The 22689-nt window shown below is 45.3% G+C and overlaps 1 protein-coding gene across 2 annotated transcripts in view; it reads left to right on the top strand.

The window, feature by feature from the left end:
• CWC27 (CWC27 spliceosome associated cyclophilin) overlaps window positions 1-22689 on the top strand; it is a 224603-nt gene that overhangs the window by 194286 nt on the left and 7628 nt on the right. Inside the window, exon 14 of one of the 2 annotated variants that reach the window (XM_075932398.2) lies at window positions 10553-11045. The exons of the other annotated variant lie outside the window; for it this stretch is intronic. Coding sequence (XP_075788513.1) covers window positions 10553-10715 — 163 coding nt within the window. The 3' untranslated portion in view covers window positions 10716-11045. Of the gene's footprint in view, window positions 1-10552; window positions 11046-22689 lie in introns of those variants that run through there. 2 annotated transcript variants of the gene reach the window in all.

Below are 22689 nucleotides of genomic sequence, written 5' to 3'. Positions count from 1 at the left end.
TCTGAAACTCTGTTCTGTGGCACAGTTCAAAATGGCTGCCCTTAAAGGGGCAAGCAACCTTATTTTTCCTCAACAAAAAATCTTTGGTGTTCTGCATAAACAAAAATTATTGTTTCGTGTTCCTTGGTCTTAAAAAGTTTAAGTAACACTGCACGAGTGTATACTGACAGCCAGATCAGTTCTAAAAGCTTTCTTCTTAGCTGTGGTATATCAACTTAGAGGGGGGAGCTGCAGGCTAAATTTTGTTTTACAATGTATATAACATTGCCTTCTTAAAAACCTTGCTGCATTTTCACATTACTTTTGCCATTCTGGTTTTTATTTTGTTTGTTTGTTTTTGTGTCTCATTCTTGTGTTTTCCCTCATTCTCTTTAACTAGATTGGAATTATTTGCTTGTTTTTAATTTTCATTCTTTTACCCTTTTCTCTGGCTTTTTTTTTTTTTTGTCCTTTTTATTTTCCATTATACTTGCATTTTGGTTAGCCTTCTTTTATTCTTTTTGTTTTTCTTACTCATTTTTTTCCTTTTTCATTCTTTACCTTTCTTCCTCAATTTATTTTTCTTTGTTGATCTCTTCTGTTTCTCCTCTTCTTGTGCCACCCGTTACTCTGCTGGAAGTGAAAAGCGTGCCAGGGAGTTCATTCTTCCAGAACAGCTAACTTTTTTTTCCCAAGGAAGAAAAGCTTCTTTTGCTTTGATCTGTGGATTCACTTGTCTGTTTTGTCTGTCTGTTCATATGGGCTACTGGTCTATCTACTAGCTATATATCATAAGAGTGACAGGAGGAAAACGTTGCAGTATTTTCCATTATTCATGCTTGTAGTTTCTGATTTCACTGTATTTTCAGAAACGTTAGATTCTCCCTAACAAATTATTTGGAAATCCTTGCAGATATAGCCAAATGTATATGCAAATAATGATCAGAATCAAGGTTCCCTTTAAGCTGCATAGCAGCATGGCCCTGTAGCTGCTTAATGAGCCCACCCAGGGGCTCAGAGCTGCTGCGCACGGAGCTGCTTTGTTGAGGGAGGTGCACTTTCCCCTCTCCTTCAGCAGCAGCTCCCTGCTAAGGACATCCCCTAGCTAGGTAGCTCCATGCACAGCAGCCCTGAGCCCGTGGGCAGGGCTCATTAAGCAGCTGCAGGGCCATGTAGCTTAGAGGGAACCTTGATCCGAACATTATAAATCTTAGATGTTTTAAACTGATGGAGTGAACCAACAATCCATGTAAAATACAGTGGTGATAATTTATAATACGTATGCCATTCATTGTGATTAACTGTTTTTGCTTAAAGATGGAAGTTTTTGTATATGCTCTAGGTATGTCTTTACCTGTTAGTAGGAGTTATAGCAGGACTACTGCTAATTAGAATGTGAAAAGCTGAGCCTGCCTGGCTTGTCTCAGTGCCTCAATAGCTGACCCAACAGCCACATTGTTAGCCAGCCTGTGTTTTATATATGCACCCACTTTTGTGCTTCCAATTTTAATAGATGTGCAGTAACCTGATTTTGACCTGAAAACATTGGTGTGTACAATTTTAAAAGCACTCAAGATGAAAGATGGCAGAACTTGTTCTCCTTGCTATTTGTAACTAAGTTCTTCACTGGACTACACACCTCAACTGAGGGTAAAGTCCCGTCAGCAGCAGAAAAACAGAAGACATAGAAGAGAAACGAGTGTGTACGCAGAAGTAATGGTTTTTAAAGACAATTTTGTTGCACAGGATACAGCTCCCGGAATAGCTACAGAACCACAATACTAAGTGAATGAGAAGGGAACATGACTATTTTCTGGAGGACAGATTGTTGTGGGACATAGAACCAATTCAGGGTAGTTGGTGGTGTTCATGGTGCAGATACAGATGGCGGAGCATTGTTTCAGGGCCCAAGAAACAGGCCAGGACTAGTAGAATTGCATCATAATGCAGTGTTGGTATGATGAGCAGTGGCTGCAGAACTTTCAGATGCACAAGGTTCCACCTGGATCTGTGTGCACAGCTCACCCCAACTCTCCAACTGAGAAACGCCAGCATATGGAGCTGCACTGACAGTGGAGAAGTCAGTGGAGATTACAGTATGGACACGTGCAACATCAGATTGCTATCAGTCATTTGGGAATTAATTTGGCTTTAGGATATCCACTGCAGGAAGCATGCAAGGTGATGACGTTTGACAATATGCAGGACATACTGGATGGACTTGCAACACTGGGGTTCCAAACTGCAGTGGCATGATAGATGGTGTGTATGTTTGTATTTTGGTGCCAAATCATCCTGTATACCCTGAGAACATCAAAAGAAAGGACCACGTTTCTATGGATATGCATGCATTGCTGGATAACCTCCCGCCTTCCCAGTTGATTACCATTGTGGATGTTGAAATGCCAATAGTGATCCTGGGGAATTGACTTTATACCCTGGTGATTAGGGGACTTACCTGTTCAGGTTTGAAAAGTAACAGAGAAGTAGCCGTGTTAGTCTGATCTTGGTAAAACAAAAACAAAAAAGCAGTCATGTAGCACTTTAAAGACTAACAAGATGGTTTATTAGGTGATGAGCTTTCGTGGGGCAGACCCACTTCTTCAGATCATATTCTGAAAGTGAATTGGCATGACTATTATATAACAGAGGTTTGTGAAAAACTATTTCTTTCATTCAGGAAGAGTGCTTCTTCTTTGAGGAGAGTCCCCATGGGCCAGCGCCGCTGTGCCCATGGTCAGCAGACTTCTAGTAGCAGTGCCCTGTGGTTGGCTGTGCGCGTGGAGTGCTGGCATGTGACAGTTGGAATGGTCATCTCGCGCACCTAGCCAACCACCTCCTCAGTTCTTCTCTGAACGCTGCCAGCTTCGGTCGCAGAAGAGCAGTTGCCGTCGTTTACCTCACCCTTAAATTCCGGTTAGACACTGTACTTAGGTTAAGTTGAATGGTAATAGGTTCAATTAGCTTTCTCTACCTTTTCTTTTTTTAAAAAGAGAGAGAGAGAGAAAAGGGGAAGAATCTCCCCAGGGCGTCACAGAAGCCATGGCTTAAAAGCAAACACACAGGCGGTCCCTCACAAGAGACCGTCTTACAGAAGAAATTTACTGGAACATGCCTGCTGCCTCAGATTTTAAAGTGAATCCTGCTGGCTATCTATATTCCTTGCTGATGGACACTCACACTGTGCATAGGACAGAGTCACAGTACGCAGCAGGGTAAGCACTGCCTGAAAGTGACTAACAGAGCCCGGAAATCCAGACAGCTGCAGTTAAAATTGATGCAGATGGAGTCAGACTATAATCAACAACTGAGAGGGCATCACCTCCAAGGAGATGCCCTGGGGGTGCCCAAGATAAGGGGCTAGACTACCCCTCAAGCCCCATGGACTAGGACAGGGCTCAAACGCCCAGAAAGAGGTCCTATTCTTCGGTGGCATCAGAATCACCGTCAAAAAAGCACAACAAGCCTACTGCCGCACCTACCAACACTTAAGGCGAAGGACAAGGAGGTGGGGACTGGCACTCAAAAGAACCAGGACCCAAATGAAAAGGCACGACCTCCCCACTCTTCCCCCCCCCCCAAGCACCCGCAAAGGGCAATCAGAAGACTTCCAAGCCGTTGCCAACACAACTGCCCCTAACGGCCGTGCCAAGGGCGACAATGACTGCAGCAACAATTGCTATACCCGCAGCACCTCTCAAAACACATAAGAGGGCGCTGACAGAACCACGAGGGATGCCGGCAGCAGAAGCGCTAACAACGACACCAAAGAGAGCGTGCTCGGTGCTGGCTCCTTGCTTAGCAGCACAAGTGCTTACAGGGCCAGTACCGCATAATAACACTAAGCAGGAAGAGCCATAGGGCATCGGCTACAATACCTATACAGCCACAGGCTCCATTCATAACACAGAGCAACTTAATGCTCCCCTCACCATGTCTGCCTCAATTTACCACCACAGCGGACCTGGCAGTGACATCGGCGCTGGGAACGCCACTACTTGCCCCCGGGGACAACCTAAGTTCCTCCAGGCTGGGATTCTCACCAGCATCAATGTCATTTCGCTCACTATTAAGGAGGAAGAGGATGAAGAAGGCTCACTATACAACAGTCTCCCAATAACTTCGTCCCCTAAACCATGCCAGGGCCAGCAGTGGCAGCAAGCACAGTGGCTCCCACAACCCATGGTACCAAACTGGCCTTACTGGGACCTGTGGTCAGCCTACAGACTTCTACAACACCAGATACCTCAAGGGTGCCAGACACAAGAACCCCCCCAAAAACTTCCCTGAACAATCTGCCTTATCAGAGAAGGAAGGGGAAATGGAGGTCACAGGCAGAAACATTAGACTCAATATCTAACAAGCATCTTACTTCCTCAACAACTGAAGACACAATTGTGCCCCCACCAAATGCCATGGGGGATGATTTCAGGTCCTTCTAAGACCTCTTTAGGAGGTTTGTAATCGCACTGGACATTCCACTCGAAGATATGCCCGAGATCCAGCACAAACCTTATAAACATCCTCCACACTTTGTCACAGAACAAGCTGGCCATCCCTATGAATGAATCGCCGGAAGTGGCACTAAGCTGCGGGACTTCTGTCCATCCCCGGGAAGCCTACACTACCTCCATTTTTCACTGGAGGTAGGTAGTGGGGCTTCTCGGGGGTGGGAGGGAAATGGGGGCGAGGCAGACAGGACACTTCACGATCGACCTGTTGGTGACCACGGCACTACATCAATCGACAGGGCGGAGCGCAATCCTATAAACTGGCCAGGAAGCGGTTAGGTTATGGGAGTGGTATATCTCCAGAAACATAACACTCATAGCCACCTATCTTCTGGGCAAGGACAACATCTTAGCAGATAATCTCAACCGGGATTTCTCCCATAAACACAAATGGTAAATCAACCCCAAAATGATAAACCACTTATTTAACAAATGGGGTTTTCCCTCGATAGATCTATTTGCCACCAGCACAAACAGGAAATATCCATGTTATTGCTCAAGAACAGGACACCAATCCATGGGAGACGCATTCAGTATAAAGTCAGAAGCACCTCTGATGTATGCATTCCTACCATTTCTAATGATTCAGCACACTATCCTGAAAATCAGCACCCAAGTGCTGCCCAGACAGACCTGGTACTCTTACCTGCTACGGATGTGTGCTTGTCCACCACACCCCTTTTCACTAGTCTGATCTCTGTTGACACAGCAGAATGGCTGGAGCCACCATCCGAATGTACAATCTTTCCACCTTCATGCATGGATGATGCTTGGCTGATGCCTTCAGAGGCCAACTATCCACAAGAGGTACAGTGAATCCTAGTTAACAGCTGCAGACCTTCAACAAAGAAAACATACAATCAGAAATGGCACAGATTCAACATATGGTGCCTCAAACACAACTGCACTCCAACAAAATCAGGAGTGATAGAAGTACTTACTTACCTGTTAGAACTACACAGAATAGGTCTTTCAATAAGCTCAACGTACACCTCACCACAACAACGTCACTGCATTCCCTAATAGATGGCTACTCAGCATTTATTCACCCATCCACCAAGAGGTTCCTACGGGGTTTACGAATCACATTCCACAGCAACAAGACCCATTTCCAGCACGGAACCTCAACCTCCTCTTAAGGGCTCTTATGGGCAAACCATTCGAGCCACTACATGCTCATTACCAGGGCTCGACAAACAATGTAGTCTACTCGCCTGGGGCGAGTAGATTACACCCCAGAAGAGCCGGCGCAGAGCGATCTGCACATGCGCAGAACCACGCGGCTGGCGAGTGGGGCTCACCACCGCTTGGCGAGCCCTGCTCATTACTACACTGATCAATGAAGGTAGCCTTCCTAGTGGCAATTACATCAGCAAGGAGCAGGGGGAGATAGGAACACTTATGACACAACCACCTTATACAGTCTTCCATAAGGACAAGGTGGTACTTTGAACTCACCCTAAATTCCTTCCACAAGTAATTAGCTCCTTCCATGGTAATGAGCCAGTATACCTACGTGTCTTCTTCTCAACGTCCCATAAAGATGACAGAGAAAGAACATTACATACCTTAGACGTCTGCAGAGCAATCGCCTTCTATCTTCTGCAGAGTCCTGCCGGAAATCCCCAAGACTATTCGTCTTATCCACTGACAGGTCAAAAAGCTTGCCCATATCCAAAATAGGCTTTCTCAGTGGATATTAGAATACATACGCATGGCCTAAAACATATTCAACAAAGAACCCCCCACGACCATAAGGGCTCACTCCACGACAGCTATGGCAATGACAACAGCCTTCCTCAGTGGAATCCCAACCCAGGATATCTGTAAAGCCGACACATGGGGTTCAGTTCACACATTTACACAGCATTCCACAATACAATCATTTGCAGAAACGGACACACACTTTGGCAGAACTGTACTCACAGTTAGTGAGTCAGTAATGCTGAAGCACCCTCCACCGAACACGAACACTGCTTAATAGTTGCCTAAGGTGGAGCACCCATGGGAACACTCCTTGAAGAAGAAGGAAACATTACTCACCAGGTGCAGTAACTGTGGTTCTTCGAGATGGTTGTGCCTGTAGGTGCACCACCACTCACCCTCTTCCCCTCGACTTTGGATCTGTCTCCTTCTGGGTCAGAAGGAACTGAGGTGGTGGTGTGGGGTGTGTGCGTGAGATGAACATTCCAACTGTCACATGCCAGTGCTCCGCGCACACAGCCAACCACAGAAGTCTGCTGACCATGGGTGCAGTGGAACATCTAAGGTGGAGCACCCACGGGGACAGCCATCCCAAAGAACTACAGTTACTGCACCTGGTGAGTAACCTTCTCTTACATGTCAAGATTCCTTTGATACGATCTGTAGGCTCTTCTTCCTGTGACACAAACTGGGAATTGGGCTGGCTTCCTGCATGGTCCACTTTTGGGGTCCCAAGTTCTGAAGAAATTCTGACTGTTGGAGAGACATCTTCAATATCCCTTCCCATCATCCTCCTCTGTCTTATATTCTTGCATTGAGTCTCCACACGGCTGTTGGTCTCTATCATGTCATGCAAGCTAAAAATACCTGCCCACATATCTATTAAATGGACTGGTCAAATGGCCAACAATAGATTTTTTTTTTCTGTCGTCCTTCCTGTCTTTATATGTTTGCCTTAGCTATTTAATTTTTATACAGCACTAAGGAACATCCCAGTAGTTACCCTGTTCAGCCATCTGTTTTAAGATCTCCTCTAATAGTTTCCTATCATGGCGGCAGGCCACAAAAGCTGCTTGCACACTCCTTTCTCTCCAGGGGGCAAGATGATAAAGGTTCACAACGCAGCTTCAAACAGTTACTTGAAGCATTATTGTAAAACTGTAGGAGGACTGTCAAAATTGTGTGCAGCAGCATTATATCTACATGAACAATAATCTACACTAAAACATAATTTGCACTGAAATTAGTACATTTGGAAAACAGGATTCCAGAATTTGCAACAAGTAGGGAGAGAATATGCTTTAAAGGTTTGCATTAATGGGATTTTTTTAGTCCTCACTAACAACTTAGCATGGACTAAAGCTGTGGTCACCAACCTGTTGATCACGATCGACTGGTCGATCGCAAGGCCTCGACCAGTCGATCGCGAGGCGTTCGGGCAACCCCAGCCCCCATTTTCCCCCCACCCCCGAGAAGCCCCACTACCTACCTCTAGGCTTCCTGTGGCGTGGACAGAAGTCCTGTCTGAAGCCCGCGTTACTTCTGGGAGTTCTGGAAGTGCGCGAGCTGCTCCCCTCCCACAGCTCTGTTGTGTGCTGAGGAAGGGGAAGTCGGCCCCAGAGGAGGAGTGCGGAGGCTTCCCTGCGCCGCCAGCGCCAGAGGGGTGAGTTGAGCGCAGGGATTTCCCTGCGCCGGGGTTTGGGTGGGCCGCACCGCGGGAGGGGGGGTTGGCCCCGCCATGGGACGGGGGTTGGCCCCGGGGCAGGCATGCAAGGGGTTTCCCTGCCCCGTGGGGGGGGAGAGAGAGTCGGGCCTGGAGGAGGCATGTGCTGGCTTCCCTCGGGCGGGGGGACGAATACAGGGAGGAGGCAGATGCAGGGGACTCTCTGCTGCCATTGGCACCCTGTTCCCACTCCCCAGACCCTACTCCCCTGTCCCCAGCCGCAGAACTCTGTCTCCATTCCCTGAACTCTGTCCCCACTGGCACCCTGTCCCCTGCTGCAGAACCCTGTCCTCTGCCCTCCCAGCACCCTGTTCCCTCTCCCCTGCCCCCAGCCGCAGAACTCTGACCCCACAAAATGTATAATTATAAATGCTTCATTTTAGATTTAAATAGCATGAATAAAAAACAGACCATTTATTTCATAACTATAAACACGTGATTATATATCACATAATTTAAAAATAAACTGTTTATCAGAGTGTGTAAATAAGGGCTGGGGATAGCAAGTGATGGACAGGAGGAGAATCGGGGGGCGGGGTTTCGAGGAAGGGGCGGGGCGGTAGATCTTCGCCTGTTCTGAGATTTAAAAAGTGATCTTCGGTGTAAAAAGGTTGGAGACCCCTGAACTAAAGCATACAAGATATTTCCTTTAAGTGTAGTTCTTGCTATTGCCAGTAGTGCCCCAAAACTTTGAGACCTTTCACAAAAGTGTGAACTAATAGTGGTTGCAGAATTGGATCCACAGACAGGAAAGGGAACACAACATTTATGTGTCATATTTATGTGTACTCCATTATTATGTTCATTGATTTACATTGAATGCCAGTGAATATTACCACATTTTATATGGAACTTTCAAATTTTAAAGTTGTCTTTTTTACCTTTTCAAAATTAGTTGCTTTGCATAGCACATCTCTCTTCTGAATAGGAAGAAATAGAAATTAATGGTGTGGGTGTTTATTCATCTAAAATGTTACAACCATAGACCCACTTAAATGTATAAAGTTCACATCACATCCAGTTCACTATATTGTGAGGTGGAAAATTATCTGACTTGTCAGTAAAAATCATTGTTTTACCACTGGTAAACTTGTCGTAAGTATGCACAATTTGTTTTGTCTTTTTCAGTAAAGTAGAACTATTGAACTTTATTCACTTTAAGATTTTATTTTGGCTAGTCCAAAATTTCATTTTTCTGACATCTTCTATACTAATTCCCACTTCAGTGACACCTGCTAATAAAACCAGAGTTGATTAAATCCAGGCTTTCCTGCCACTAAATATGCCAATAAAATACCTATGACTCCAGAACATGCTGATATTTTCAGACCACTGAGAATTTTATTAACTTGAAAACTATCAGTAAGGTTAAAATTTCAAATTAACAGTAGAAAGAAAAAGTTGGCTTGAAGAGCAGCATCAGAGTTTAATCTAAGAAAAGGCTTAGCAAAATTCAACTTTTCTGTTTTATAATTTTGACAAATATCTCTTGTATGTACGCATTTTTTTCAATGTTATCCATTTAAATTTTTATGGTTGAGAGAAATTAAGGGAGCCATACAATATTTATTTAATGATTGTAAACGTTGAAATGCAAACAGTTAAATCTTTATTGGTATTAAAACACTGACACACATATACAGAGTAAGTATTTTTCAATCAAACCCTAAGTTCTCAAGCAGTATTTTTCTGACTTTGCCTGCCTGCAAAGTTTGTTTATCAATGGAAATACGTTGTTGTGAGTTGGTGGCTGCATGGGGAAGTTTGGGTTTACCTGCATTTACCAATAAAAATCTAAGCCCTTCCAAGTTTATTTTTGAATGTGAAAGCATGCTCAGTTTAAAGTGGAACAGAAGGACTAATGTGATTCTATAGAATGCATTCCCTGAGCTTACTTTACTGTAGGAGTTTTCAGTATAAAACAGAAAAAGATCTACAATTATGCAGACCATAGCCATTTAAAAGGGAAGGTCCAAAGTGACTAATAGGAAAAAACACGCTGAGTTTCCGGGAAGATTATGTTTAATACAGGCAGTCCCCAGGTTACATGGATCCGACTTACATCGGATCCCTACTTACAAACGGGGTGAGGCAACCCCGCACTAGCTGCTTCCCCCCAGCAGACCAGGGAGACGCGAAGCTAGCGCCCCCCGCAGCAAACCAAGGAGACGCAGAGCAGCTTTTCTCAGCAGACACCTCAGCTTGAGAATAAAGGACTGAGGGAAGTGAGGTGTGGGAGAATAAAACTGAGCTCTGGAGAAATGTTTGGCTAGAGTTTCCCCTACAATATGTACCAGTTCCGACTTACATACAAATTCAACTTAAGAACAAACCTCCAGTCCCTATCTTGTACGTAACCCGGGGACTGCCTGTACATCAGGGAAAGTACAGCAAATAAAAACAAGATGAAGGGACCCTATACTAAAAATAAAAGTCCATCAGATAACACTGATACTTTTGTCTTCATAAAAATAATTATCTTGTGATATAAAGTAGCAGTAAATTCATTTTTGTATTTTTGACCATCTCACCACTGTACATTTTAAAAAGCAGGGGCAGTGTAATTTATAATCTCTAATGTAACTTCTTTCATGCAGCAAGTTTGACGTATGATTGTTTGGATTTTTTTTTTTAGGATGTCACATGTACTTCAGTTTGAGGATAAAAGCAGAAAAGTGAAAGATGCAAACATGCAGGATGAAGATACTTTTGAAATCTATGATCCTCGGAATCCTGTAAATAAGAGGAGAAGAGAACAAAGCAAAAGGATAATGCGTGAGAGAAAAGAAAGGAGATAAAATGAATGTAAACCTCTCTAGAGCTGGCTTGGAAACTGTAATAAAGCATTGGCCCTTTAATAGCTGTGTTCCCTGAAAACGTCACTTATGTGAAAAGAAATCTCTCAAGAACCTGTCATCTGATTTTGAAGTATAGCTATCTTATTTGTTTTATGAACAGTGCAGTAAAAAAAGCAAGTGCTGTCGGTATATAATCCAAGCTCTCTAAACAATTTTAAAATTTTGTTAAATATATAATAATTTGGATCACTATATTGTGATTAAATATTGTAAATATAATCAGAAGGTTTGTTTTCAAAATATTGAATAAAAGGCATTTTCCAAAATTAAGACATTTGGGAATGAAAAAAATTATTCACACCAGCTGAACAGGATTTTTACAATTAATTTTTTTTTTAAATGGTAGGTTTAAATCCATTTACAGATAATTGATTTTTTTGTTAAACAAGTGGGTTCTTCGACTACATTGTATCACAAAGTTCAGAAGAAAGATTTAAAAATTCCAGACTTCCAGCACAAAGTGTACAATGCTCCTAGCTCTTGAAACGCAATCAAAATTTAATTTGAGGGTGTGGTTAAATTTTCTTCATCTTGAGAAACATCCAAAAATTACTTGGAAAAACATGATATCTACAAGTTTGGAAATGTTATTTCACTAGCTTGAAAACATTTTAGAATCCAAATTTAAACAACAATTAGCATAGAAAAAAGAACAATAATTTAATTCATATTTAAAAGTGTCTTAAACTCCCAGAATGTCTAATTTCACTACTGATTTCTCAGTATTGCAGGTTTATTTAATTTTGAGATCCAGAAATTGCTAGCTTAATCTTAGACTTTTTATTAAAGCCTTTTTACAGCTAGCTTTTAGTGACTTTAAAACCATCAGAGAAGGCTGAAAAGTTAAATAACCATAGATCACACAGTTTTCTCTAGCACATAATGGAAGCATGTACAATACAAAAATATAACTGAAATGCCAGGCAATGTAGCATTTTGGTCATTTAAATTTGTACGCTAAACATACATATAGTAAAGCAGTTGGTAACAGCTAAATAAGCAGACACCAAGGTCATTAAAAAGTGAGAGTAGATGAGTGTTTTGATGTTGTCATTTTTAGAACAAGTTCAATAGGGTATGGTGTCCTTATCAAGCCGCCACTACCAAGTTTCTTGATAGGGTCTGACGTGTGAGATACATAAACCTGTCTTGGTGTGTTAATATGGTCCAAATGGAAGAAGTTAGATTAATGCAAAATATTGCTTACATGTGCTCTGTAATCTTTGAGATAAAAAGAAAAAAAACTTGGTGTGAAACAAGTTCCTGGAGAAGGCTGTCAATGTTCTTCTTTTGTTCTGAGTAAATTATATTCTAGCAGGGTGTAGCAGAGTTAAGAGGGGTAACATTCTTAATGCTGTCATTCACAATAAAAAAAAGTGAGTCCAAGTTCTTTGTGATCTGCTTTAGAATCTGTAAATAATTTTCTGATGAACTGTCATTACTACTTACAAAAAGCAGAGAACAATTTTCCATTCACAGTCACATACTGAGTCACATCTATTTATTTATTGCTGCCCTAGGAGAGACAATAGAAACTTTTAGAGAAATCATTTGTAAAAAAAAAAAAAAAATCAAATCCTCTCATTCCACAGAGGGAAATGACTAAGATTGTGCTTGCTAATGCAGTAAGCTCTGAAAATAATTATAAATAAAAATGCACATTGTTGAAATAACTATGATAATCCATATTCAAATTGTTTATGCACATTTGATTCAGCTGGAAGCATTGATATTATAATGCATAAATGAAATCTGTTTGTGGCCTTTATAGTGTCAACTTGTGTGCAGTCAAATCTTTGGAATTAAGGAGCAAATTAGATGTTAAGAGAAAAAAGAATAGACATGCACATAGGCATCTTAGTATACAATGACTAGAATTCCAGCAGATTATAGCTTTAAATGTTAAATAGCAAAAAAGATGTCACTGTACATGACGTGTACTTACAAAAGGTGAAATTCAGGAAGTGGGTTTTGCCCACAAAAGTTCATGATACTATGTAGCTTTTAATGTTACAGACTAACACGGCTGGTTACTCCCTCCCATGGGACGAAGAGTAAATGCTAACATCCCAATGTGAGAAGACTGTAATACTACAGACGCTATTCCTTCCTGTAGGCCTGCAAAATCCCAGACCCCTGTTCTTTTATCTCTCTCACCCCTAATATCTACCTTAGTTGTAAAGAACAAATCATGTATCTCAAGGAGCAACAGGATCTTGGAAGCCCCCTCGAACTTACTCTCTTAATTGGCTATGTCTACACTCCCGGCTTCTTGCATGAGAAATAGGCAGATGAGGCTATGCGTGGAAAATCACGGAGCCTCATTTGCATACCTAATGAGCCAGTATTCTGATTATTTTCAGGAATAATGGCATTGTGCAAGAGGGTTTTTCTTGTGCAAGATAGGGCAGTGTAGACAGCTCCTTCTGGTGCAAGAGTCTCTTCTGCAAAAATGGTGGCTCATTAGGTATGCAAATGAGGCTCGGTGATATTCCACGCTTAGCCTCATTTGCATATTTCTTTCACAAGAAGCCACGCGTGTAGACATAGCCATTGAGTGGACCTAACAACCACTCTGTCTATTCATGAAACAGCCTAACACCCTCAGTCAATATACGCTTTCCTTGAATTCAAGGCATTACGGCCCAGTTGCTTCAGTCAATATGTCCACCCCTGTATGCAGGGTATTATAGCCCAGTATGTCAGTGGGTATGTAAGGAAGGAATAGGAGGACCCAGGTCCTCCCTCTTCACTGGGTTCCAGCCCAGAGCCCAGCTGGCAGTGGCGTAGCCCACTGCTTAGTGTGGAATCCTGCTGCAGCACGCTGAACGCTCAGGGAGCAATTCTTCACCCTGGGCTACTTCCTACCAGAACTTGTCCCATGTCCTCTCCATGCTCACGTGCAGATCCCGCGGCTTCTGTGTCCCCTCCTGGCCCAGTTGCACTTCCTCCCTTGGACCTCCTCGAGCACCTCCTTCCCCTTCAGCAGTCAGTCCTGACTGAGGTGCTCCAGAGGCCTTTATAACCGGTCTCCAGTTGAAGCATGCCCAATAGGGTGGGGCCCTCTCAGCCAGCCAGGCCAGGGTAATTGTGTTGGTTCCAGTACTGATTTGATTCACCTTGTCACACACCCTCCCCCTTAAGTGGGTATCAGGCAAAGGTCCTGGAGTGGGGGTCCTCTACACATGCCTGGGAGAAAAAGTCTGTGTTAGCATGTGCCCTACCTAAAAGTCATAGGGCTGCAGTGATAAGTACCACCTCATGATCCTCAGTTTGATCTCCTTCATGCTATGTAACCATCACGATGGGGTGTGGCTGGCAACCAGTCGGAACGGGTTGCTCAGCAGCTTGCTTCAAGATGTCGACTGCCCATTTTACTGCTAGGGCCGTCTCCTCTACTGTGGAGTACTTTTGTTCTCGAGGGAACAACTTCCTGCTCATACTGAGGACAGGATGTTTTTCTCCTTCCACCTCCTGGGACAGTACAGCTTGTAGCCCCACCTCGAATGCATTTGTCTGTAAAATAAAAGGTCTCAAAAAATCCAGGTGAAACAAAACTGGGGCCTTAGTTAAAAGGTCTTTGAGGGATTGGAAAGCGCTCTCTCACTCAGCCAATCATTGAACCTTTCTGGGTTTTGAGTTTCTAGTCAAGTCAGATAAGGAAGCAGCCAGCATCCCAAAATCTGGCACAAAGCGTCAACAGTATTCCACCAACCCCTAAAATTGAATGATAGAATCATAGAACTGGAAGAGACCTCAGAAGGTCATCAAGTCCAGCCCCCTGCTCTAGGCAGGACCAATTCCAACTAAATCAACCCGGCCAGGGCTTTGTCAAGCCGAGACTTAAACACCTCTAGGGATGGAGACACCACTACTTCCCTAGGTAACCCATTCCAGTGCTTCACCACCCTCCTAGTGAAATAGTTTTTCCTAATATCCAACCTGGATCTCTCCCACCACAACTTGAGACCATTGCTCCTTGTTCTGCCATCTGTCACTACTGAGAACAGCCTCTCTCCATCCTCTTTGGAACCTCCCTTCAGGAAGTTGAAGGCTGCTATCAAATCCCCCATCACTCTTCGCTTCTGCAGACTAAACAGACCCAAGTCCCTCAGCCTCTCCTCATAAGTCATATGCTCCAGCCCCCTAATCATTTTGGTTGCCCTCCGCTGGACCCTCTCCAATGCGTCCACATCCTTTTTTGTAGTGGGGGGCCCAGAACTGGACACAATACTCCAGATGTGTCCTCACCAAAGCCAAATAAAGGGGAATGATGACATCTCTGGATCTGCTGGCAATGCTCCTCTTAATGCAACCTAATATGCCATTAGCCTTCTTGGCTACAAGGGCACACTGTTGACTCATATCTAGCTTCTGATCCCCTGTAGCCCCCAGGTCCTTTTCTGCAGAACTACTACTTAACCAGTTGGTCCCCAACTTGTAACTGTGCTTGGGATTCTTCTGTCCCAAGTGCAGGACTCTACACTTGTCCTTGTTGAACCTCATCAGATTTCTTGTGGCCCAATCCTCCAATTTGTCTAAGTCATTCTGTACCCTATCTCTGTCCTTAAGCGTATCTACCTCTCCCCCCAGCTTAGTGTCATCCGCAAACTTGCTGAGGGTGCAATCCATCCCCTCATCCAGGTCATTAATAAAGATATTGAACAAAACCGGTCCTAGAACCGAACCTTGGGGCACTCCGCTAGAAACTGACCGCCATCCTGACATCGAGCCATTGATCACTACCCGCTGGGCCCGGCCTTCTAGCCAGCTTTCTATCCATCTTACCGTCCATTTATCCAATCCACATTCCCTTAACTTGCTGGCAAGAATATTGTGGGAGACCGTATCAAAAGCCTTGCTAAAGTCAAGGTATATAACATCCACTGACTTCCCCATGTCCACCGAGCCAGTTACCTCATCATAGAAGCTAATCAGATTGGTCAGGCACGACTTGCCCTTTGTGAATCCATGTTGACTATTCCTAATCACTTTCCTCTCATCCAAGTGCCTCAATATGGATTCCTTAAGGATCCCTTCCATGATTTTTCCAGGAACCAAGGTAAGACTGACCGGCCTATAGTTCCCTGGATCATCCTTCTTCCCTTTTTTTGAAGATGGGCACTACATTTGCCTTTTTCCAGTCATCCGGGATTTCTCCCGAACTCCACGACTTTTCAAAGATAATAGCCAAAGGCTCCACAATGACATTTGCCAACTCCCTCAGTACCCTCGGATGCACTAAGTCCAGACCCATGGATTTATGTACATTTAGCTTTTCTAAATAGTTCCTAACCTGTTCTTTACCCACCACGGGCTGTCCATCTTCATCCCATCTTGCGTCACTTGGCGCAGAAGTCCAGGAGCCGACCTTGTCCGTGAATAAAAGGCAAAGAAAGCATTGAGTACTTCAGCTTTCCCCACATCATCTGTCACTAGGTTACCTCCTTCATCCATTAGGGGCCGCACACCCTCTCTGATCACCTTCTTCTTGTTAGCATGCCTGTAGAAACCTTTCTTGTTATCCTTCACATCCTTAGCCAGTCGCAATTCCAACTGCGCTTTCGCCTTCCTGATAACCCCCCGGCATTCTCGAGCTATACCTTTAAACTCCTCCCTGGTCATTTGTCCAAGTTTCCACTCTTTGTAAGCTTCCTTTTTGTGCTTAAATTCACCAAGGATGTAAGCCAGTCCGGTCTCCTACCATGTTTGCCTCTCTTGCTACGCATCGGGATGGTTTCTGTGCCTTCAATAAGGCTTCTTTAAAATACTGCCAGCTGTCCTGGACTCCTTTCCCCTTCATGTTAACATCCAGGGGATTCTGCCCATCAGATCTCGGAGGGAGTCAAAATCTGCTTGTTTGAAGTCCAAGGTGTGTATTTTACTACTCTCTTTTCTTCCTTTGGTCAGGATCCTGAAATCTACCATCTCATGATCACTGCTTCCCAGGTTGTCACCCACCTCCACTTCCCCTATTAGTTCCTCCCTGTTTGTGAGGAGAAGGTCAAGCTGCGCACGGCCCCTGGTCAGATCCTTCAGCACCTGTGTCAAGAAGTTATCCCCAACATTCTCCAAAAACTTCCTGGATTGCCTGTGTACTGCCCTATAGGTTTCCCAGCAAATGTCAGGGTGATTAAAGTCCCCCACGAGAACCAGGGCCTGCGATCTGGAAGCTTCGCTCAGTTGTCCGAAGAAAGCCTCATCTACCTCATCCACCTGATTCGGTGGCCTGTAGCAAACACCAACCACAACATCAATGCTGTTGTTTGCTCCTTTAACCCATAGACTCTCAACAGGTTTTTCTCCCTCTTTATACTGGAGTTCAGAGCAATAGTAGTGCTCTCTTACATATAGTGCAACTCCTCCTCCTTTTCTCCCCTGCCTGTTGTTCCTGAACTGTCTATATCCTTCCATCACAGCGCTCCAGTCATGCGAGTCATCCCACCAAGTCTCTGTTATCCCAATTAAATCATATTTCTTTGTCTGGGCCAGGGCCTCCAGTTCTTCCTGTTCGTTGCCCAGGCTTCTTGCATTAGTGTACAAACACTTCAGGTAACCAGTTGATCGTCCTATCTTCTCCATTCGAAACATGGGTCCTCCTTTCTTGCCCCTTCCTCTCTGCATTTCTTCCCGGTATCCGACTTTCCCACTCCCCTCAGGGTTTTGGTCACCGTCCCCCAACGAACCTAGTTTAAAGCCCTCCTCACTAGGTTTGCAAGCCTGCCCGCGAAGATGCTCCTTCCTCTCTTCGTTAGGTGGATCCCATCTCTTCCTAACAATCCTTGCGCCCGGAACAGAGTCCCATGGTCGAAGAAACCAAAGCCCTCTCTGCGACACCACCTGCACAACCACGCATTTACGTCCTCAATTCGACGATCCCTGCCCAGTCCTTTCCCTTCAACAGGGAGGATGGAAGAGAATACCACTTGCGCTCCAAATTCTTGGATCCTTCTTCCTAGCGCTACATAATCCGCAGTAACACGCTCAAGATCATTCTTGGCCGTATCATTAGTTCCCACATGGAGAAGCAGGAAGGGGTAGCGATCCGAAGGTTTGATCAGCTTGGTAAGCCTCTCAGTGACATCCTGAATGCGAGCTCCCGGTAAGCAGCACACTTCTCGAGATTCCAGGTCCAGACGGCAGAGGGATGGCTCAGTCCCTCTTAGGAGGGAGTCCCCGACCACCACCACCCGTCGTTTCCTTTTGGGGGGGTGGCCGTGGAACCCCCATCCGTAGAACTATGTATCCCATGCCTTCCAGTAGATGGTGTTCCCTTCTGGTTTCTTCCTTGTGAGGTCCCTTCCAGAGCTTTCAGTACTGCAGAGCCTGTGGAGAGAGCTTGAAAGCGATTGCTTACCTCTATAGCATCGGGGGATTCCCGTGCTGGCCTTTTTCCCCTTCTAGAAGTTACATGCTGCCAGTTCTCTTCTTGGTCACGTACTGCCCTCTCTGGCTCTTCTGCCTGCCGTGCTTGAAGGATTAAATGCTGCCTTCTATCGAGGAAGTCTTCATCCTCTCTGATCAAGTGTAGGGTCGACACTTGGGCCTCCAGTCCTCTAATTTTTTCTTCCAAAATGTCGACCAGCTTGCACTTGGTGCAGATGAAATCCGTTTTCTTCCGGGAGGAAGACAAACATGGCACACGTTTTGTCATACCTCTTCCTTCATTGTAGGTGTGGTGTAATCTTTTAAGGTCTGCACCTTGTCTATCAGCAAGCGTAGAGGCCCTTATCCAATGGTGTAACCAAGGTAGGTCACTTTGTGTCATCCCAGATGGCATTTGCCAAGGTTTGCTGTGACCCCAGCTTCACCCAAAGTCCACAGCACAGATTCTAGATGCAGGAGATGTTCCGCCCATGTTTGGCTATAAATCACTGTGTCATCTATGTAGGCTGCCGCGTACGGATAGTTGGGTTGCAATAGTCAATCCATCAGTCACTGGAATGTTGCAACTGGTCCATGTAGGAGCATAGTGATGAATCAACAGAACCCAAACGGAGGGGAGAAGGCTGTCTGCTCCCTAGAAGCCAGAGTCAAGGGGATTTGCTAATAGCCCTTAGTCAAGTCTATGGTAGAAATAAACTTAGCACTACCCCAGTCTCTTGAGTAGTTCATTCACTCTTGGCATGGGGTGAATGTCAAACCACAATATGGCAGTCACCTGGCAGAAGTCTATGCAAAACTGTATGGCCCCGTTCACTTTTAGGACAAGCATAATGTGGTGCCTCCACTCACTCTGTGACTCTTCTACTAATCCCATCTCTAGCAGTCTGGAGTTCCTTCTGGACTGCCTCCCATATCTTCTTTGGAAGGGGCTGGTGTTGGTTGCATACCTTTTGGCCCAGCAGGGAAGCTATGTGGTGATGGACTAAGTTGGTCTATCCAGGGTGGGCAGATAATATGGAGGGGAAGGCCTGGAATAGCTTGCATGGTTCCTCCTATTGTTTAGGGTCCAGTTGTTCCCCTATTGCAACAGGGGTTGGAGTCACGGAGTCTGCCACAAATGGCCCTAACTTTGATTCTAGTGGATACAGGGCAATCAGCAAACCCTCCCGAGATTTCTACTCCTTTAGGAGGTTCACATGGTAGGTCTAGAACTCTTTCTTCCTGTCAGACACACCTTGTAGTCCACTGGCTCAATGCACCTCACCACCTCAAAAGGGCCCTGCCACTTCACCAGTAGCTTAGACTCCTTTGACAGCTGTAGGAGGAAGACATGATCTCCGGGTTCAAAAGTGCGCCATCTCATCCCACAACTATATCAGACTTGGGCCTGTTGTGCTTGCAAAAGGTATTTCTGGGGGACTCAGAGAGCTCTAGTATATAGGAGTCCAGTCCTATAACTCAGGATGCCTGCTCTTCCTAGGTCTCCTTCAACAAGTCTAGTATCCCCCCATGGATAAAGGAGCTCGAATGGTGAGAAGCCTGTGGAAGTCTGGGGGACTTCATGTACCATGAACAACAGAGCTTGTTCTTGTCCATGAATCTCTACAGCACTGATTTTAACGTTTGATTAAATTTTTCCACTAACCCATTTGTCTGGGGGTGATAAACTGTGGTCTTTAAAGCCCTAATACTTAATAACTAACACAATTCAGCCATCAGTTTTGATGACACATTAGTTCTTTGGTCAGTTAAGATCTCCCTCAGTATCCCCGGGGAAAAAAAATCTTTAAAAGCTCAGCCACTCTGGTGGTAGCTATGGTATTCCACAAAGGAACAGCCTCAGCCTAGTTGCATAGTCCACCACCATGAGAATATACTTGCACCCCAAACTAGCCTTCTCTAAGGGTCCTACCAAGTCAAGACCAATCCACTCTAAAGGAACCTCTACAACCAGCAGCACTATCAAGGTGACCTTCAGTACTCCCTTTGGGCTGGAGAGCTGATATTCCAGGCAGGACTTGCAAAAATCCTGAACCTCGTGGTACATTCCTCAGCCAGAAGAATCTCCGGGCCACTCACCGCAATGTCTTCTGTCAACCCAGGTGTCTGGTCCAAGGGGTTGCATGGGCTAATTGCTATACACCCCATCTATATTTTGTTGGGACCGGTAGCTGCCACTCCTGCCCGACAGTCTGGGGTCTGACCACACAATAAAGGAAATCATCACACACCTTGGACCGGGGTTCCTCTGTTCTTCATCCCCATCAGTCTCTGGCTCCAATACTTGTTCCCATGCCTGAGTTAGTGTTGGATCTTCTCACTGATCTCTGAGGAAGTTACCACCAGTATCTAGCTAATTGGCCTCTGTCTCCTTTATCGGTCTGGTCTCAGGGGCCTGCTGGAGGGAAGTTCCAGGGGCTGATGTGAGGTCTTCCTCCAGGGTCTCGTTGCTCCCCTGGGCCATCAGTCCCCCACTTGGGCCTGCCCTAACCTCCTCTGGCTCTTGGTGGCTCCAGTCCTTGACAATCCAGAAGAATCCCTGCAGTCCCAGCCTAAAATTACAGGGTTGGGCAACCTGACAGACTCCTCCGTCATGTTTGTCTGACAGCCGCGCCCATGCAGTCTGCTATGATTTCACGTCCCCATGTACACACTGCATCAAAATGGGGACTCCAGCGAGCTAAGAGGACTACACCAAATCAGCTTGCACCAGCATCTGGCTGCACCCTAAGTCAACTAGGGTAGTTACTGGAGTCCCCTCCACTCTCAGGCTTACCCTCAGCCTGGCGGGGCCTCATCCCCTGGCCCTATGTCCAGCAGTCAGCAATTAACCATAGCTACAATCCATGTACAGGCAATCCCTACAGAAGTGCCGCTTTTGCCCACAAACAAATCATTTGCCTCGATTTGTCACTTCCAGGTCTTCTAATGTCCCCTCCTCAGGTCCTACTGGCCTGGTAATCCTCCTCCAATCCATTAGTAGGCTTGCCAGTTGCTATCTAATTGGCCTTCTGTCAGGCTTCTGGGGGTTAACAGGGTGCCTTAAGCTCCTTAGCTCCCGTTGACAGGTGCCCTGCCTTACTTGGGGTTCCAGGTCAAGATTGTTTTCAGCTCTCCAGCCTCATAACTCAGGTCCCTATGATGATAGGTAATCTTTCATCAGGGAGACTGCTTTCATGAGTGATTCAGGCGGTGGCGTTTCACTCCACCTTTGCTCCCTGGCAGGGAGATTCATAAAAACCGGGAGATTTATTAAAAAAAAACATCATCTCTGCTACTTGCACACCCATCTGTAACCCCCCTCCCTCCTCTCGACTGGCGTCTAGATAACTGGACATTCTCCTCTGCTTTTCCCTTCTTCCCTGACCTTGGCTTTCTTAGTTATAATTTGTTACGCTTTGTAAGCCTTTGGTGTGTTATGTCAAACAATGCCATTTCTTGTTACTCAAGGCCATGAGGCCCAACTTTGCCTAGAAATCATATTGCATATGAATATGTATGTAACCTGTGGAATATGCGTGAAGTGTGAATGAGAAATAATCAAAGGCAGTTTTAGGATCTGTGACCTTTTAAGGCAAACAAAGACTCTGCAAGCAGATAAATTAACTGAGAAGTGGCCAGAAAATCTCTCTCGCTCTCTCTATCTCGGACAAAATGTAACATCACAGAAGAAACCTGGGACCGGCCTAGAGAAAGTAAAGCCTCCTGCAGATCCGAAGGGATCTCCCAAGGAATGTCATGGTCGAGTCTCCAGGAAGCTGACGCCAGGCCAGCACTCCAGCCACCAGCAAAATCAAAAGTAATCTACGCTACACTTGCATCCTGCCTTCAAACTGCCAGCATGAATGTGATATATGTTTGTATCACTTTACTCTTAAGAATCTGTACCAATAAATAACCCCGAAAGCAATACTGCTCCAGCCAATCCTTGATCCAGGTTTGTTCTTCAGCAGGTCTGAGGAAGTGCAATACCATCCATCTCTCAGGTTCAATCCATCACCAGCAGTAGTCTTGCAGCTTTTGCCTGGCCCCAGGTGGGTATCATTCCTGCTGGAATTGCTGTCTGTACGTTTCTGGGCTAATGCCCATCTGAGTATTGCTGCCTTCACTCTATGAGGGTCTAGATTCCGGCAGGCCACCTGGGCTGGACCTGTCAGGCAGAAAGCTAGTATGGTGGTCCAGTGTCCCTCCAGGCATCCGGCTGCTATCGTGACCCTCTCAAAGGTGTTGTCACTGGGTCCCATTTGCTGAGGCAGATGGCCAGCTGCTGCAGCCCCCACATGGCCCAATCTCCTGGTGGGATAGGGATGGGGGCCGGTGCAGACCTCCACGGAGTTGATAATTGCTGAAGCCAGCGGTCTTGTAGAGTCTGTTCCTACGTGGCGAGCTCTCACAGTAGTTGTTGTTCGGTTTCTTGCAGCTGCTGTAGGACAACCAACTGCTGAAGTAACTGGTTTTGTTGCTACTGTAGCTAGGTAGCTTGTGCCACTGGTTCTCCAGCAGCCACTCAAACAGCTTATCAGGATCC

The sequence above is a fragment of the Pelodiscus sinensis genome, chromosome 6, assembly GCF_052426305.1.
Source record: "Pelodiscus sinensis isolate ZL-2025 chromosome 6, ASM5242630v1, whole genome shotgun sequence".
Classification (NCBI taxonomy): Eukaryota; Metazoa; Chordata; order Testudines; family Trionychidae; genus Pelodiscus; species Pelodiscus sinensis.
This window is presented reverse-complemented; position numbering and strand designations above follow the sequence as displayed.